Below are 20996 nucleotides of genomic sequence, written 5' to 3' on the forward strand. Positions count from 1 at the left end.
TTTGCCTATCTCGCCAAAAGCCATAACTGTGCGATAGTTAATTTCATGTGCTTTTTTTACAGTTTTACTTTTTTGTAAAGGTATATATTGAGGAGAAGTATAAGAAAATCTGCATGCTGAACAAACACTACATTTTATACATAATTTAAGTGAAAACCCTTTGTGTTCATTTTTATTATGTGTAAGCTTACAGGTGAGCTACACTCAGAACAGCGTGAGAACTCCTCAAATAAATCTTTCATAGTGCCAAAATGTATAAATATAAAAAAATTAAGGTCGTTAGATGTCTGTTTGTTTTTAGCTGAACTGCCAATACAATTAACTGCTTTGTTTAACTTTTTAGCACTTGTACTATTAGTACTACTAAACATATTTGAATAAGAAGCACTTTCAGGTGAAATGTTTTGTTGATCAGACATTTTATGTTGATTTCCATGAAAATAATTTCTTTTTATTCTTTTGCTATTTTTTTTATTTCCCATCTAAGAATAAAGCAGTAAAATGTGAAAAATAAATGCAATAAATTCAATAAAATAATCATAACAAGCTGTTATTGATATACTGTTATAAATTCACTTCCTTCTCACTATACAATTCAATTTAATATTATTAATGGAATTAACGTATTTGCAAAGTTGATATAAAGCAAAGAATATTATATATGAAATGTAGAATAATAATAGAAATTAATTGTTTGATGAAATTTAAGTTAGCCCAAAAGTAAGCATTGTTTATTGTTGCTATGCGGTTGCTAAGGGCTTCTTTTTGAGATCACATTACCAAATTAACATTTTCTGTCACTAAATTACTTAAAAACATAGTAAAACTATACATTTTTGAAATCTACAATGATTCTATTTTTCAAATTTAGAAAAAAAAAAAAAATCTGAAAATTTTGAAATTTGTCGGGCTAGTACCACCTTAATATTAAAAGATTTTCTGCCGCAGGCATAAATTCATTTTTTACACAATTCAGTTTTCTTGTTTTGTTCTTCTATCTTTGTATCTGCCATCCATTCTTCAACTTTACGAGGCTTGGGAAACCTTAAAAAAAATGTTTCTGGTGACAATTTATCTGGGTAACGACTATCAGAATGGCAAACTCCACAAAAGCACTTTGCGCGTGTAATTGTAAAATCTATTTATAGCGACGCAACCATACGCTATTATATTAGATAACAAATTTTAACTATATTTGATAACCAATTTTTAAAACATGTAGTTTTTTTTTAATTAAAACTACCTCCTCAAGAATCCAGAAAATGCAACTACAGAAAGCTTCTCTTTTTTAAATTTATTTCATTTGAAACTTTTTCTTAAACTCCAAAACTGCAAATTCTATAGTTATCTCGATTTGTTAGAAAGCTCAATCTGCTGTTCTTATCTTTTAAAATTCTAATATTTTTTTTATCATCTTCTATATATTGGCTGCAGCAGATATCAAAATAAGATTATTTTAAAGATGTTTTTCATTAAGTTCAATTTTAATGAGTTCTATGTACAAAGAAAACGATGTTGTAATTGTGGCTGCTTTTCGCACTCCTGTAGGAAAATATAAAAAAGCATTTACGAACTTGCAAGCTTATGAATTAGGAGCTGTCTTAATAAAAAAAATCATTGAATTTTGTGACTTGAATCCGCACGAAGTATCAGAAGTTATAATTGGTCAAGTTTATACAGCAGGCATTTTTTATTTGTTAACTTTATGTTTTAAAATGCAAATTAAACATTCAACCTCTCTTATTTGTTATTTTTGTATTATACCAATTAAAGTTTAATTTATATCCAATCTTCACGCAATTGTAAAGATAACTTTTAATATTTCACTGTTTTTAAACTGCAGGTCAAGGACAAAATCCTGCTAGACAATCATCTGTTAATGGTGGTCTACCTTACTCTGTCCCATCGTCTTTGATTAACTGTCTTTGTGGATCTGGCTTAAAAGCTGTTGTTAATGCCTACCAAGCTATAAAGAATGATCCATCTCTCCTGATAATTGCTGGTGGGCAAGAAAGCATGTCAAATGTAAATACACATTAGTTACAGTTAAAATAAATTGGTTAAATAGTTCTATCAAAAATTTATATTTATATATTTTTTTTTGTATAGATAATTTTCTTTAAAAAAACTTGAATTATTAAAAAGACATTGATAGGGTTTTTATTTTTTCATGGTTCTGTATAATCTTTTTTCTATATGCCTAAGCAAAACTAAAAGTTTCAATAACAGACCTTGTTAAAATGGGAACATTAATATTTTATTTTAAATATATCTGAATTTAAATATATACATAAGGTTTTCTTATAAATTGCTAACATTTATAAGAAAACCTTATAAATGTTAGCAAAATTGTTTACATTTTTTAGTTTGTCTATCATTTGCAAAGTATTTAAATAGAAAGTGTTTAAGTCTTTGAATAAAAAAAGTTTTGGTGTTATGAATGGATAATTTTTAATTTTTTTTTTTAATTAGTGAAACAGTGTCTTTTTTTTAATTGGTGAAACTAAAAATGTTTAAAATTTTCATAATTCTATTTTAAAGGTTCCTCACTATGTAAATGTTATCCAGGGTAATAAAATTGAAGATTGCCCTAAAATAAATGGTTTAGTCCATGATGGGTTGAGTGATGCTTTCTACGGATATCATATGGGAATTACAGGTTAATTTACTTTTTTTTCAACTTTTTTAATCTTGTTTTTGTTTTCTTTTAACCTTTTATTTTTTAATTTCTTATAGAAACAGTAATATATTTAAATAAGTCTTTAGATTACATGACAAATAATTAAAATAAAAATAAAAAATAAATTGTACAAAAATTTATGATTTGTACAATATAAACTTTAGGTGGAAAAAAAGCACTTGTTATTTCATAGCAAGTAAGTTAATATCAAAACTGAGAAAAACAGAAAAAACTTTAATTTAAAAACTTGTTAATTCTATTCATAAATGCATTAACTGACAGGGCCTTTCTACATGCTAGCGGCAGGTTATTCCAATCATTAACAACATGATTTGTGTAGAAACTATGATGACCATTATTGTATGTGAATTCATGCATTAGGGTGTTGGATGGTGAGCGAAGTGGTGTATTATTCCAATTGATAATCTCAAAACCATTTTCTAGTTTAAACTGTTGGATCAAGTCGCCATGTCGCCTGTGAGTTTTCAAAGTAGTAAAATTGAGACACCGACACCCTTCAGCATAAGGTAATCCTATTAAATCATGATGTACCTTTGTTGCTTTGTGCTGAATTTTTTGGATTTATTTAATGTCACCTTTTTAATAAGGACACCATACCGAAACAGCAAATTCCAGATACGGTCTAACAGGTAGTGTATAGTTTACTCTAAAACATTAGATCGAGTATCATATTCGCTTTACGTGTTGCAATCTGTATGTGTTGATTCGTTTAGATCATTAGATATAAAGATACCAAGGTCTCTCAATATTCGTTGCCTCAAGAGTAAGTGATGTATTTTCATTATTCATTGCATATTTATAATTACTATTTTAATTATAACATTCAATTCCAATAGCCATTCTTTTGACCATTCTGTGACTTTGTTTAAATCGTTTTGAAAAATCAGACAATCAGAATCATGAAACTCAGGTCTAATTTTTTTTAAATGTTTAGTGTTGTCAGCATAGATTTTATGAACTGATTTTATCTTATCCATAAAGTTGTTTACATAGATGACAAATAATGTTGAACCCACAAGGGTCCAAAATAATTAACTCCACTTAGAACATCAAATATGTTATTTTTTATAAATCCGATAAATAATTCCAAATCAAATTTATTAGTTACATGTATATAAGAGGAACATTAGATGTTTTTTTTTTAGCTGAAAATATTGCAAAACAATGGAATATTTCAAGAGAAGATCAGGACAAGTTTGCATTGGATAGCCAACAAAAAATTTCTATAGCTTTAGAAGAAGGTCATTTTAAAGCTGAAATAGTTCCAGTGGCTGTCAAGACAGAGAAAGGCAATTTTCTTTTTTTCAAATGTTCTCTCTATATATATGCATACATACTTATATATATATATATATATATATATATATATATATATATATATATATATATATATATATATATATATATATATATATTTGTGTAATATATATGTATAATATATATGCTTGAAATAATGTAAAATTGTTTAACATTTTTGTGACATAGTTGATGGTAAATCATTTTTTGTTAGTCATAATTTTGAAAATGACCTTTCTCCAGAGCAGTTGAATATCATGAAACATATGAAAATTTTAAGAAAGATTACAGTATTTGGAAATGTAGCCTCCATTTGTTTTTCCTTTATAAGTTTGTACAAATCCAAATGGGACATTTTAGGAACTTGAGCATTAAAATGTTCTTTCAAATACTTATGTAGATGTTCAATTTCTGCATATAAATTATCATCAAGTTGAACCAAGTCATTCTAAAAAATATTTTAGAAGGTTCTTGGTTGAACTCTTAATAAAAAAACGTAATATTATAAAAAAACGTTAAATGTTAAATAAAATCATTGCGTTGATTGTTCGTTAAAGTTATTATTCATTCAAATGAACAAAATGTTTCAAAATGCTTTTTGTTTAACTTTTGTCTTAAAATATTTTATTTTTTTTTAATCACGAAAATATTCAGAAAAATAAAAAAGTAAAATTTTTTTACACAGTTACTTTCTAATAAATATGTATGCACTTTCCAATAATTAAAATTTGATTATTTTTTTTGCGGGGCTCTTAGGCCATGGCCTATTTGGCCTGCCTGTAAATCCGGCTCTGTATATATATATATATATATATATATATATATATATATATATATATATATATATATATATATATATATATATATATATATATATATATATATGAATATGATATCTATGTTATTAGGGTTACTATATGGTAATCACTGATAAAGAGGAGAATATATAATGCCTGGTAAAAAAAAAAAAGATAGTTCCACTTGTTTAGCAGGGTGTTACCAGAGGGAACCCCTTTCATGAAAATTAAATAAATAAAGACCCTTTTTTTAAATCTCATTAAATTTTTTTAATATAAATTGCTGGTTTAATATTTAATCACAAAATGTTCAGATTCAAACTTATTGCTATCTTACAATCATTGAACAAGATATACACTCAATAATTCATAAAATTACTATTCTATATTAGAATATACCAATTTAAAAGACTTCCGAAGGATAAAATCTGTATGGTTGTAAGCTATACATTAATTCTCCATTATATAATTAGTCCTAATTTATCACTTGTATCCAACTAGTTTTTAACTCTTAGTATTGGGACTACTAATAGATCAAAGGTTATGGAACTTGCATAACTTTTGACCTATTTGTCATTGTAAGATAGATAAAAGACTACTACATCATGTTGTTGAACAACATCTGTAGAGTAGTCCATCTGAAAAAAAACCATATATGTAACTACATCTGCTTAAAATAATGCATTATAATTTAATAATTTCATAAAATCCTGTAGTTATATTTAATATAATTGAAAAGATGTAACTACATCTGTAGAATTCACAAATGTAGTTGTACAGATGTAGTTGTTCTTAACATAATTGAAAAGAACATATGTAAAATTTCAAGATGTAGTGGCACAGATGTTGTTATATTTAGATAATTAAAAAGATGTAACTATATCTGTAGTAATCATATACTTTTTACACAGATGTTATTAGACATCAATGAAATTTTAGATTTTGTTGGACAGATGTTATTACACTTTAGTGTATTTACAGATGTTGTTAGACACATGTTATTATACCTCAGTGTATTTACAGATGTTTGCTAGACAGATGTTATTTTACATCATTACAACTACAGATGTTGTTGGACAGATTTTATTATACCTCAACTTTAGTGAGAAACAAATTCAAAATCATTCGGCTTCAAAATCATTTCTCATTTTCTTTAAACTAGAAAACATTTTTTTTTGGAGGACATTAAAAGTGCAGCTAACCTTTTACTTTTTTAAACTTTAAAATTCAATCATCTTTTTTTTAGTAGCAACCAAACTACTTTATAACCTTAATGTTTAACATTAGTTTTGCAAGTTAGGATGCATTTAAAATTATGTAATGGAGAGAAAAGAACATGTGCTGTTTGAGCATTCTCAATAATTTGGTAAAGCGCCAAAAATCATTTTAAATTAAATAATTTTTACATTCTCAGTTCTATAATTTTTAAAGAAACCTTCAAAAAGAGGAGATTTCTTTTTTTTTCTCTGAAATCCCCCAGTACCTTAAATAGCATATACAGTTCCTACTTATAACCTATACAGTACCTACTCATATGATTAAACCCAAACTCAATTTTTAACTTTTCATCTTTTTGATGTGTCCAAAATGCACTACAAGTAATCACAACTTAATTTTTTTGTTGTATAATTTATATATTGATATATAAAAAGCATATTATGAAACTTAATATTTGATAGTAAGTCCTTTCAACTCTAAAAAAGCTTTGGTTTGCCTTGGCATACTATTTATGCCCTATAAGATCAATGCTTTAACGCCTGGATCTCGAAGCCATACTTCAATCAATCATTCTGTGAGCTTCTGTTTGCTCTTTATTAGGTATATAAATAGTTCTTTTATCAAAAATTTAATGTTTTTTTTTTTTAATTAAAGTAGAAAGCAAGCATTAAAATGTTAAAATTTTAATGCATTAAAATTCGTAGTTATAAAATTCCATAGCCTAAATTTTTTATAGCTTGGTTTTGTTCACAATTTGTTTTTTTTACATTTGATTTTAGCGGAAACTTTTTGTACACTAACTCTAGGTAATTAATGTGTTAGTAATTAAAAATTTAAAAATGAGACTATTGACTGTCTCAATGACCTTTTTTGGGATGTTGGGACAACTTACTTAAAATTAGAGCGATCCCCTAATTTTAAGTAAGTTGTCCCAAAAACATCACGGTTTTCCACCTAATTTTAAGTAAGGGACAACTTACTTAAAGTTAGACAGAAAACCGTGATGTTTAGTCAAGGTTTTCAGGGATCCACCCCACCTTTACCAGAGATAAATAATATATTGAGACATAATCACTAGTCTTTTTTTTAAGTGTCAAAGTTGCTTTATGCAACAGAAGGGTTGCTTTATGCAACAGAACATGTAAGAGGTGCTCGATAGCATGGTTTAAGTAGCTAGGTACTTATACCGCTTTTTTTTTTTTTTTAGATTGTTCACCTCCCCAAGACCCGAGGGGGGCCACTACAGCTGAGGAGGCTACTCATTTTTTTTTTTTTTTGGTGCGTTTTTTATTTATTGTTATTTTTTTTTAGTTGTTATTCGTGGTGCAACCCTCTATCAACTCTTTAACTCCGAAACACAAACCTTGCCGAGCAAGACCGCTGCGGGGAGAAACTAAGTTGAGCGCGGTACTTCCAGGGACGTGGTAGGAGTTGAACTCCGAACCTCTTGCTTACAAAGCGAGCACTCTTACCACTACACCACTACCGCATTTGCAACATGTCTTTAGGCAATTTAGTCGGCTAGTTGGATATTTGACACAATTCAGTCTGGTAAATTTTAGTTTAAGAACCTTTTTTTTTTGAGGTTAGTTGGGTATTTTATGGCGCTAAAATATTTTTTCACTTATTTTGGAATGCCTTGCACCGAGCCTGTATATATATATATATATATATATATATATATATATATATATATATATATATGCATAAAAAGATAATAAATTATTATGGTATACTAATAATAATACAAATACTTTTGTGCGTTTAAGAGTGCTCAATACTATGAAGTAATAGAGCAATGTTTATTTATATAAAATGAATTAAAACAACTTTTAATGGAACTCTAAGTTTTAGTTTTTTATATATAGAGAGTTTTTTATATATATAGATTTATATATACAGTTTCATCATAAGTTTTTTTTATTCATTTTATATAAATAAATATTGCTCTATTATTTAATAGTATTGAGCACTCTTAAACGCACAAGATTGTTTGTATTATTATTATTATACTATAATAATACATTATCTTTTTATGTATAAATTTGCTCCTACAAGTTGAGTACTCTACTCAAGTCGTCGGCAAAATAGAAAAAGTAAACTTGAAATATTCAATCAAAATATAGCGATTCCATCTGAAAAAGAATTTAAATTAAAACTACTAAACAAAACAGAATTGCTCATAAAGGAAATGAGATGGAAAACGTTCTTTTTAATAAATAACTAGCCAAGAAATGATTCAAATTATAAAGACTAATAAATCAAATCATTACAATGCCCACCACAAATAAATGAAATGTGTTTTTTTGAAAAAGATCTCATAAACTTTGTTAAATCAATAAAATTTTGCAACATAAATTGCAAGTTTTAAGATAATATGAAAAAGAACTTAAAATCCATATGTACATTGCATAAAACATTAAAAGGACTAAAAGGAAAATTTTATTAACAACCCTTCAGTTTCTCTTTTAAATCCTTTGAAAAATTATGTAGAAAAAATTAGCAAAATTATTTTATCTAAAATTATTTATGAATTAAAAAATAAACTACAGTTGAATCAGTGGCAAAGCAGATCTGCGCAGATATGTGCAGACAGTATAATTTGTCTGCGCAGGTGTTGGCGCCGACAAAATTTACTGCTTTGCAGACGATTTTTTGAAATAAAAAAAAAGTTTTAAACTTAAAAAATGTTTTAAGTAATATTTTAACTTTATTATAAATTCAGTGATTAGTAACGGGAGTTACTAATCACTGAATTTATAATAAAGTTAAAATATATGATAGTAATGGGAGTTTTCAATGATTCTTACAGTTATAAAAAAATATAATGCTGGCGCCTATTCGGTGATTTCTTGACATTCAATTTCATTGAGAATTGCACCTTTTTCAAGAATGTACTTAGTCTTGTCATTTGTGTCCATCAGCACGCTATTGGTATACAAGAATACCAGCTTTTCAACTCTCTCAATCGTAAGACGATTTCTTAGTCACTTTCTCCTGTAAAAGCAATCAATTCACCTTTAGCAGTGTCAGCAATTTCAGGTTTGATCTTTTTGATGAATTCAACTGTAGCAGTGATAAAATCGGTTTTATCTTCATTCAAATATAAACCTTCTGCGACATTTTTGGGCGTTAATATGAAAGCAATTCCAATACCTGGTGTAAAGAGAAAATCGAGGCGAGATTGCACTTTTTGTTTATATCTTTATCGTCCATATATGAATTGTACTTTCTAGCTTTCCGATCACGTTGGAAGGAAATTCAATGCTTTTAACATTAGCTTATAGAGACGGTCCCAAAATGGGTTAGATTTTATCAACGCCATACATCAGCAGATGTATTCTTTTGTTGAATTTCCTTCAGTAATGTACTTTCTTTGTCTACCAACCTAATAAGAACGTATTTTGGTAGCTGGAGACTGCTCATTGATTTATAATAACTAAACCATTGTGAAGATACAGGCAAGGACAATAAAAGAGAAACACTTGCTGTAATTCGTCTTTCATCAAACTTTACTTTCACGATGTGATGATTTTTCACATATTTGATGATTTTCTCTGCATCTTTGACTGTTTTTGTAGCCTCATTTGTAGAAACTATGTCCTTTACAAGCAAGTTGACTCCATGAGCTCCTCATCCGCTAGCCGAGTTGTTTGGATATTTCTCCTCGATGATCCTCCATGCTGATTTTATAACAGGAGCTTTGTCGCTTATGAAACTGGTAAATTTTTGTAAGCCAATCTTCTCAATAACTTGTAAGATTGCCCTGGCAACTGCAGATGAATTTTGAATGATTCTGGATGTATTTATCAAGGTGTAAAAAAAAGGCTTCTGATCGGGCGCTTTAATACAAAAATTCACTATGTGATTGCCTCTTATGTTTGCCCAGCCATTAGACATCAGTGTTAAGTTTGTTTCAGAATTCAAAATTTCATTTACGAAGTAGAACATTTTGTGTATTGTTTGTCGAGCAGAGATCCTGATAAGGCTTTAGCATTCAGGATGACAGATGTGTACGATGGATTGAGCAACTTAACAAAATCCTTAAAAACCTCCAATTCGACTAAACAAAATGATATACCCGTATGGTAAAAGAAATTAGCAAGCTTCGTGTCGATATCATTTTTGAGCTCTTCATTAATTGGTGGATGTACACGCTGCGTCGGTGAATCAGACATAGAAGGGAGTTGCTGAGAATCATTGATTAGATGTGACGATTCATAATTATGCTTAGAAAACAACCTTTTTTCCTCGACACTGGCGTTTGGACATGTTGATCTTTTATGCGCTGCAAGGCGTTCCTTCGACCATTGAACAGTTTTGTTACATGCTAAACAAGTGCCAGAATGCTTCTCTCGATCAAGATTTGTCAAATAATTCGAAGTTTTGATGTTTTCCATTTTAAACATTTTGAATGATGAAAAAACTCGATTTCTTGATTCTAAATCACTTTAAATTGTAGTAAGAAACACTTATAAAAGTTTATATTGATTGATTATATGTAGCTCGAACCAAAAAGAAACAGATAAGTAATGAAAAACTCGTAAAAAGTAGATAATTATCATAATTATCTACTTTTTATGAGTTTTTCCAAATGTCTGAAATTATTTTTGCATAATTAAATTATTCAAAAATAATTTTAGACATTTGATTCAGATAATTGAAATTTTTTGTTTCCGTTAAAGTATCTGCGCCGACATCTACGTCGGCGCAGACACTTTTTCCGAACCCTATGTAAAATTAAACTTGATTGACAGTTCTTATCAACCATATTGTAAACCTACCAGCCAACTTATTTATGTTCATTCTGATTCAGACCATCCACCTAATTATAATAAAAGAAATCCCTTGCACTATTGAGTTAAGATTATCGACTATAGCAGTAAATGAAAGCTGTGTTTAATAATTCCATTCTTCCGTACAAAGAGGCTTTAGGTAAGCCAGTATATAATTCAAAACTTACCAAAAAAAATTTGAAGTTAAAATTGGAAATCGCTTCTTAGCTCTAATTCACCTACACTTTTCAGTAAGACACAGGCTTCATAAAGTTTTTAATTGAAACTATATAAAATTTAGCTATAGTTGCATGCCTAATGTCAAGTCTTTAATAAATGCACATAACAACAAGATTTTACAACATGATGAAAATATAACATTGAAACAATTCAAACGCATAGATAAAAAAATGTGTCCATTAAATAACCAATGCCTTTCTAACAATGTTGTATACCAAGCCACTGTAAGTTCTGGAGATCCTGAATTCAAAAATAAAGTTTATTTTGGTATAAGTGAAACCGGATACGCCAACCATCTTAAATCTTTCAATGCACCCAAATATAAAAATGACACTGAACTTTTCAAAGAAATATGGAAACTAAAATCAAAAAATATAAAATCTGTGATTACATGGAAGATAATAGCGTGATGTAAGCCCTACAATCAAGCATAAAAAGTTTGTGATCTTTGTCTCCGCAAGAAATTTCATATATTATCATACAGAGGAGAAAAATTACTTAATAAATAAAAGATATGAAATAATATCAAAATGCCAGCATTAAAAAAAATTTTTGCTTTTCTTATTCGACACCGGAAACTAAAATCTTTGACGACTTTTTGTTTTGTTTTGTTTTTGTAACGTCAGAACTTGTTCCAATGTAATTTTAATTTGTATTTTTTAGACATTTTTATGTTATGAATTATACACAATGGCTGATGATTGCCGAAAGGCATGAAACTCAGAACTCCATCAAAAGTTGTTTTTATATAAAAAAACTTGAAACAAATTCAACATGCTCACCCAAATCAAAACTTTTATTATAAAACAGGAATAAGTATTTTTATAAGACTATCACTAGGAAGTTTACCATCCATATAAGGTTATTGATTCATACCATATAAGGTTATTGATTCATACCATATAAGGTTATTGATTCATACCATATAAAGTTATTGATTCATACCATATAAGGTTTACATAAATACTTTTATTCTACATATATGTAATTTTTAGTTAACAAATTAAAATATTGAGTTTAAATAACATTGTTTAGGTTTAATGCAGATAACAAAGGATGAGTTTCCAACACCTTCAACTAGTCTGGCTGGTTTATGTAAACTTAAACCAGCCTTTTTAAATGATGGTAGTGGGACAGTTACTGCTGGTAACTCTTCTGGTATCAATGATGGAGCTGCTATGATGCTTATATGCAGTATGGAAAAAACAAAAGAGTTAAAAGTATGCACACCATTGGCTAGAATTGTAGCTTGGGCTCAAATTGGTGTTGAGCCATCTATTATGGGTATTGCTCCAGTTTTTGCTGTACAAAAAGCGGTATATGTCATTTTTAATAGTTTGTATAAAATAATTTGTTTTTTTCATTTACTTACCACTCTGACCTATCTTAACCTGAAGGTGGTATGATAACCAAAATGCCATTTAACTGGGAATCAATTATTATAGTTATTTAAAAATTTATATATTTGTAATAGTTATTACAAATATATAAAATTTTACCTGTTGTTGAATGATTTCAACAAAAGCTTTTGAACCGAGGATCAAAATTGCTGTTTTGAACTCCCAAAATGAGTCCTTGCTGATCAAGATTGTCAGGTTAAAAAAATCTGAATTTTTAAAATATTAGTTTTTACAAACAACCTGGATGTATTTCAAAAATACTAAATATTCATCTTCACTTCCAACAAGGCTGCAAGCAATCACTATTAGAGTTGGAAGTTACTGGAAGAGAAAAGATGAAGTTTATAGAGCAAGATAACGATTGACAGGTGACATGATTGACAAAGATTGGAAATAATATGAATCAGGAAAGCAAGATGAAGGAAGCGAATTCCAAAGAACTGATATTCTAGGAAAAAAACTAGACAAATAGGAGTTTTTGGAGCACTTAGGAGCAGTCACAGTAAAAGGATGAGACTTAATTGTATGACAAGTAACACAAGAATGATTTTTTTGTAGATGGCACAAGAGACACAAGCTCTTCAGAGCAGTGCCAATTATAGTATTTATAGAAAAGAGAAAGAGAAGCAACATTATGATGATGTGGTAATGGTTATGGGTGGCTGCAAGAGCAGGTCCAACTATGTTGCAACATAGTTGGACCTGCTCTTGCAGCCAACCTCCAACCACTATCACATTGATTTTTTAGACAATTCCAACAATGTGTTTTTGCACCTTGTTTAAAAAAGAAAGGGCATCGATGATAGGGGGACATTATTGGAAGATGATGATAGGGGGACATTATATGGCAACAGTATTCCATACAAGGACTGATTTGAGATTTATGTAGATAAAGAGTAGATTCCTGAGTAAGAAATTGGCAAGTATGATAAAGAGATGCAACCTTAGCAGATGCTAATTTTGCAATTGATTTGATATATGGTTTCCAAGAAAGATCAGAGGTAAGAGTTTATCCTAGAAGATGAAGGGTGGATGCCTCATCAAGTACATTATCGTTCATAAATATAGGAAGATCTAGATTATTGCGATAACCATTGCCAGAAAAAAATTGCATTTTATCTGAATTAAAGTTCACCAGCCACTGAGAGCCCCATGCTGTAGCAGAAGTGAGATCCTTTTCAAGCTCTAATGCCCCCTCTAAGCAATCAGAGAGTGTTGACTTTTTATCAAGACAAGAATAAATGGTCGTATCATCAGCGAACGATGCCACCTTAGATGTGAAAATATCTGGAAGATTGTTAATGTGAATTAGAAAGAGTATAGGGCCAAGGATAGAACCCCTGAAGTGACAGGAAATGAAGAAAAGTGCTGTCCAATTGATGACAACTTTAATACTATGGTTGGTAAGGAAGGATTCAATAATCTTAAAGATGTTACCTGATACACCGTAAGAAGAAAGCTTATGGAGAAGACCAGCATGCTAAACTTTATCAAAAGCTTTAGAAATGTCAAGAGCGATAGCCTTAACCTCTCCACTATCTATTTATCTAATGCACAATAAAACCTATCGGTTATTACTGTTAGCAAATCAGTTCTAGATTGAGAAGATTGAAATCCATACTGATGATGCTATTAGACACAAAATGAGAGATTAAGTGTTTGTTAGATAAAGATTCAAAAATCTTGCTTATGATAGGGAAAAGACTAATAGGACGGTAGTTAGAAGAGTTAGATCGCTCTCCAGAGTATTTGAAAATAGGGATAACAGATGCCGCTTTCCAGCAGGCTGGAAAACAAGACTCTGATAAGCACTTGCTAAATAGTTTTGAAAGTATAGATGATAGCTCTGGAGAACACTTCTGCAAGACTATAGCAGGTATGTTATCTGGACCACGAGGTGTAGAAGAGTCTAAGCAGGAAATCACTTTAGATACAGAAGCTGGAGTGATACTGATGTTAAACAATGAATCAACCTGTTTGATTCAGTGATTACTTGATTAAACTTCATATCATCATTGCATGATAAAATTTCATACTTTCTACAACTACACTTAATCCATACTTTCTACAGCTACAACTTAATCCTTAAAATATCAAACATTCGAACTTAGTAATAAAATTTAAAAATTAAGAATGTCTTAAGGCGTTGTAAAGCATTACAGGGACAAGAGCATTACAGAGGCATTACAGACACAAATGACAAAAATCTTTTTAAATTAAATATTTCTTATTTTTACTAATTAATTTTTTTAAAATTTTAATTATATTGAAATTTAAACAAGTATGTTAAAAGTACAAAAATATCCAAAAATCCTTTGAAATTATCAAACCTCCATTTTTAATCATCAATATTGTATATTATCAATATAGATGTCATTATATATATCATTATATATCATCAGTATAAATTTATAATAACGTTAGGAGAGCAATAAGTTAACCACATAAATTGGTAAATTGTTGTATAAGTATATGTCCAGGCTAAGCATGTAAGTATTGGAATCTTTGTGAATCAAGATATCCATCAATTAGGTGGTGGTGACGGTTTTTTTATGTTTAATATTTAAGCTTAAGTAGTGATGGTGTTTATCTTACAGGATAAACTATTTATAAGTGTTGATTTTCTTCAAAATGCTGGTAATAATAGACTACATGGTTTAAGCAAAACACCATTAGATATAAAATTAGCTATGCCAACCATGTAAACACATTTAGTATTCTCAAGTAAAAAAATGACGCGGAACTATCAAAGGAAATTTGGAAACTAAAAGATGCCAATTTAGATCCATTTGTTAAGTGGAAATTAAACAATGCAATGCTTATAACCACAAAATCCTGTAAAGTATACATAAATAAAAAGTATGAAATTCTATTCTTCAAAAATCCAAAGTTGTTAATTAAAAAAAGTTTAGGCATAGAAACAAGTTTCTTCTAGCCCAATTCGACACAAGTGATTAACAGTCAGAACTCATTCTATTTCTTAAAATTTTTTTTTGTATTTTTAAACAGTTTTTTCTTGATTTAAAGAATAAATATGGCTGATAATTGCCAATAGGCATGAAAATTCAAGTTTCATTAGAATGTTGTATTTTTTAATTAAATATAATAATATATGTATACATATTATTAAATTACATGAAATACACATACAATTACACACGTATATGTGTAGAGGAGACCGGGGTTAGTTGGAACACGGGGCTAGTTGAATTATTGAACTCTTGCACCGGCTAATGAACAGTTTATTATTACAAACAGGTAACAAAGGTTTCAAGAATTAACATATATACTTTTTTGTTGTTGGATAAAATAAATTGTGAAAATTTTGTTGTTGCTCAAGATTTTAGAGAACTGTACACATGAAAGTAAATTTTAACTGTCTAGTTAACTCTTGCTATCGCACGTTGTGCGGTAGCAAGAGTTAAATAGACAGATATGACAGTGACTTGTTCTAAATTATTTTGAACACAAGCCGTTGGTTGCCATTGGTTGTGGCTTTTTAATATCAATTGAATTCTTAAAAATAATGGTTTTCAACTCTTTACAAATCTTTGTATAAAATGTTGTGCGCTTAGAAATTAAACATTTTAAAAGTTCTTTTATTTAGTTTTTCAAAGAGGTTTGTTGTTTAAATTTTAATTATTTTTTTAATATACGATTAGAATTTTTCTTGAAAACTATTTGCAGTCACAGCTAATTGAAATTTTGTAAAATTACTGTAGTCCAAGAGTTATCGGCATTAAAAAATTATTTTCAGAATGCGTAATTATAAAAGAAAGATACCGGCACAAGGGACAACATCCAGCAATACAATGCTTGCTGTTGTCAAAAGAGTAGTTGAAAATGAAGAAAAATGCTAAGGAGTTGCAGCAGATTATGGCATTCTTTATGTGACACTTAGAAGATACTGCATCAAAGTCAAAGCAATGCCAAGCACCTTGACCAGTTTAACTGTAGTTTGCCACAGTTAAACTGGTCAGGGTGCTTGGCATCAGGTGTGCTTTATGTGCCTGGTATCATGGTGCTTCACAACAGCAAAAATGCTTTTACTATGAAAGAAGAAAGTGCACTTATAAGTACATATTAGAGGCTTCACGCGTATACTATAGCCTCAATTCTGCAAAAGTGCAAGAGTTTGTTTACTATATATATATATATATTTAGGGGTCATCCATTTATTAAGTACACAAAAATCTCCAGATTTTCACACGCGAATATGATCACTTTTTTTTTTTGTTATTCAACCTTTATAACCTTAATAGGCCATGAGCGTGAACGGCATTCACCTTTTATTGGGCAAAAGCGAACATTTTTAATTGGCAAGTGAACATGAACTGCCAACTCAACCCCCCATACGCACTCGTATGCAAACTTGTGACATCACCCGTCCCCTCAGTTGGTATGTAATATATATAAGGATGGTCCCTTAGGCAAAAAAAACTTAACACTTAATTCCTCTTTCATGGGAAAAAAAGTGAGGTACAGAATCGTTTTCTTCATTTCTAAAAAGAAAACCAGAGCTTCACTGTCACTAATTTTTAAATTAAAAAATTAGTGACAGTGTGTTGTGCAGTGAGCGCTCTGGGAATACTATTCTACCAAAGCTTATTTTTGTTAGAGTGAATTTTGTCACCATTTAGTTCATGATTGTTCTTGACAATCATGAATCGCTACGACACTACGAGTTTCAAAAAAAGAAGGACTTACATTTTAACCCTTTCCGTTTAAATCCATAGCACTTTGCAATTTCATCAACAACTCAAATATAAGTTCTTTGTATGATTTATTATCATCATCGCTATCTTCTTTTTTTTATTTAATTTAGTTTGAAATATGGAATATTAGTGAACGTGCTATCACCATTAACATTTCCTTTGACCAATAGGCTGCATCTTTCTTCAGGCCAGTTCACAGTAACAATTCCTGAACTCTTTCTAGATGTTCTTGTTCATCTCGCAATCGAAATTGAAAACTTGTATAACTAGTCCTCAACTGATTTCTTTCTATTTCACAAGTACGACCGATGGCCGTCACTTATTTCTTTCTATTTCACAATTACGACAAGACTTTTGAGCATAATTGAAACCTTCTTTAAATCCCCCCACATTCTGTGTAGCAAAGAGTATCTGCTAAAACAAATATCAATGAAACATAAATCAATTTTTCACCCTTTGAGGTTTTCATAGCCACACCATTTTTCCGAAGATTTATAGCACTGTTTGAATTTTCTAATAGAGATGTGACACCAAACTTGCGGGTTTCACATGACTTAGCTAAACAAGCTGTATAGCTTGTATACAAGCTGTATAGCTTGTAAACTACTTCTATATGTTGGTGGAGTATTTAGCAACATTCAATAAAAAGCTGTTATTTTGTTTTTCTTTTTGTGACTTCCAACGGGATTGACAACTTCAAAATCATCAGTAAACAAGGTAAACAATAAACTATCCGGATATAGTTGCAAAAACTCATGGTCTCTGACATTTTAAAGCCATGAATAACATTAGTCATAGTAACTCCTTGATGTAACTTTCTGTTATTTTTATCAAATATACATTCCATTTCTGGCAATTTTAAAAGCATTTGTAGCTGATTTATAAAAGGCACAAAATATCTAAAATATCACAAAATAAATAAATCAACTTTGTAATTCGTCACTTAGTTCACCTATTTCTGTTTCCAACTTTTGCTTTCAGTTTAAAATGTTGTGATGTCACAGCTCATTAGTTAGCATAACAATGTCATTGAGCAGCCGTAGTGCAGTGATAGCGCACTTACCTCAGAAACAATGGATCCGTGGTTCAAAGCCCGCCTCTGGGCAAGCTTTGCGACATCGGTTAGGAAGGAGGCATGAACATCCAATTAAATGCTCATCCGCGGTGCTCTGTGATAAGACGGTAAGGACTTCTTGGGGCACCTAAATAAAATTAAAAAAAAATAATTGAGGGCTGATGATGTCAACCTGTGATGATATTTTAATTTAAGCAACATCGAATTTTCTTTCGTCCAATATTTTATCCCCACAATCATTAATATATCAAATCGATAATATTTGGAGAGCAGAAACTTTCAATATTCATTTTCTTTCGCAACGACTTTTAAAAGAAAAACAATTTTTAAACAAAAGACCACATCCCAACAGCATTACAATATAGTTGAAAAACTTGTTGCATCTCAGTGACGCCTTATCACTTATGGCTAAATAAGGGCACATTTTGCAATGATGTATCATTATTGTTTTAATAGTAACTGAAATAGTTGAAAATAAAGTTTACTTAAATCATACCATAAAAAATCTGACTAACAGCTTCAGAAAAACTATAGTGTTGAAGCCACAATTTTACATCAAAGACTGTATCATTATCCTTAAGGTCATTTTTATCTATATCCATCTATAATATACAAAATTAAATTAGCCAATATTAAAAAATAATAATATAGCTATACAAAATTCAAGACTTATTTGTTATTATCTCTATAATATATCAAACATAGGCATTTGTCGGATATATCATAGAAATATGTTTAAAAAAAAAGTTTTCCCGCCGTAAGAAATACACGCGCAAACTATGCATTATTTGCTACAAAACTCTTTTGCATAAACATATATATATATATATATATATATATATATATATATATATATATATATATATATATATATATATATATATATATATATATATATATATATATATATATATATATATATATATATATATATACACACACATATATTTTAAATTATTGTTATTAAATAATGGAGAATAAAAATAAAATTAACTATATTGCAGCTTAAAAATGCTTGTTGGACTCTTGAAGAGGTGGATTTATTCGAGTTAAATGAAGCATTTGCTGCTCAGTCAATTGCTGTAATTCGAGAGCTAGGCATCCCAATGCATAAGGTATGATTTTTTGAATAACAGCTAACAAAATTAGGTGATTTTATAAGGTTTTGTTTATATTTTCAAAAGTCATTAGTGTTGTTATCGACTTCAACTAGTCGAAATTAATCGACTTTGAAAAATCGAATAGTCGATTTATTCGACTATGGACTTCCTACTAATCGACTAAAAATCGATTTAGTCGAGTAAAAATCTTAAAATCCTTATATCTTTTTATTCGGTTTTACTTTTTAATTTTTGTTCACTTAATAGCAATAGTATGCGCTATATTATAACTTTTACCTTGTTTTTTGTACTCTTAAAGTTTTATCTAATTTATAGCATGTTAGCATTATTTATACCTAATTAAACTTTCGATTATGTATTTCATTAATTTTTTTTTCTTTTGTTTATTCGATACTTGTGATTTTCATAAATACTTTCATACAGGGCCGCTTCAAGCTGGCTCAGGGCCCTGGGGCAAAATTAAGTTGTGAAGCTCTAAAATCTTAATGACATTAGTCTTATACAATCGTATTGTAAATATGATTGTAATGACTTTTTGATATATAGCAAGTATTTAAGGCGGTCCCTAAATCATTGTGATCTGGCAATAGATTGTTCTGTTGTTGGAGCGGCTTTTCTCTCATATTGTTTTGCTCTATTGTTATTTAAATGATATGATATTAAAAAATAGAAAGCGAGTATAAATTACTTTATTATTTTTATTACAATTTATTTGAAAAAAAATAAGTTATTCCCATACTTCGACTAAATCGACTTTTAGTCGACTTTTTTAATATAGTCGAATTGTTTAATAGTCGTAACAACACTACAAATCATATCTTACGTTATAAAAAAATGTGTCTTAACATTGCAACTGTAACATTTTATGGTTTAAGGTTAATGTCTGCGGTGGAGCAATAGGTATTGGTCATCCAATAGGTGCTTCTGGTGCAAGAGTATTAGTTACATTATTACATTCAATGGTGCGATTAAAGAAACAAAAAGGTGTGGTCTCTTTATGCATTGGTGGAGGAATGGGAATAGCCATGTGCGTTGAAAGACTTATACACTAATTCCCTTTTTTTTTTTTTTTTTTTTTTTTTTTTTTTTTTTGAATTTTTAAGACTTCAAAATGTTTAAGATTCTCTCTATTTTAATGAATGACAATTTGATAATGAGCATATTTTTAAAAGCACAATGAGTAAAAACAAACAAAAGTAAAAAGTTAAATCTACTTCTACTTCAAGGTTTGTAATATGTTTTTTATAAATGGTATGTTTTAAAAAGTTCTGTAAAGGTTTTGGCTGCTTTTCTTTTGTAAAAATGTGGTCAGTTCAAGCACGATAACTCAAACTCAGTAAAAGCCCCCTCCCCCTTTCCCCCTGTATTCACAATTTTTAAAATATTGTTTTTATTAGTTTCGGTTACTAGAATTTTCACGGTTAAGAGCCATTATCTGTAAAAAAAAGACAATTTAAAAAAAAAAAAAATACTGAATGCCATCAATATCATTTCTTTTCACAATTTGCTTTGTATAATAGTGTGATAATTTTTTTTTTTTTTTTTTTTTTTTGTGTGAAATAACAAATAAATACTATTTTGCTTTAAATAATTGTCACTCGGTCATTGCGGTATTTTAAAATCAGAACATTTTTAGTCAATTTGTTTATTTTGCATTG

The 20996-nt window shown here is 29.4% G+C and overlaps 1 protein-coding gene across 2 annotated transcripts; it reads left to right on the forward strand.

Moving 5' to 3' along the window:
• The first annotated feature begins 1442 nt into the window (after positions 1-1442).
• Positions 1443-20440, forward strand: LOC100202235 (acetyl-CoA acetyltransferase, cytosolic). 2 transcript variants are annotated; one of them, XM_065792371.1, is made up of 7 exons: positions 1444-1683; positions 1844-2025; positions 2542-2659; positions 3847-3990; positions 12063-12343; positions 19222-19332; positions 20214-20440. In XM_065792371.1, the coding sequence occupies exons 1-7, from the start codon at positions 1488-1490 to the stop codon at positions 20388-20390; spliced, it is 1209 nt and encodes a 402-aa protein (XP_065648443.1). In that variant the 5' UTR covers positions 1444-1487; the 3' UTR covers positions 20391-20440. The 2 variants fall into 2 exon arrangements, with proteins under 2 accessions (XP_065648444.1, XP_065648443.1); XM_065792372.1 differs by lacking the exon at positions 3847-3990 and having other exon boundaries at positions 1443-1683.
• Positions 20441-20996: the final 556 nt, after the last annotated feature.

This window comes from Hydra vulgaris, chromosome 03, assembly GCF_038396675.1.
Source record: "Hydra vulgaris chromosome 03, alternate assembly HydraT2T_AEP".
Classification (NCBI taxonomy): domain Eukaryota; kingdom Metazoa; phylum Cnidaria; class Hydrozoa; order Anthoathecata; family Hydridae; genus Hydra; species Hydra vulgaris.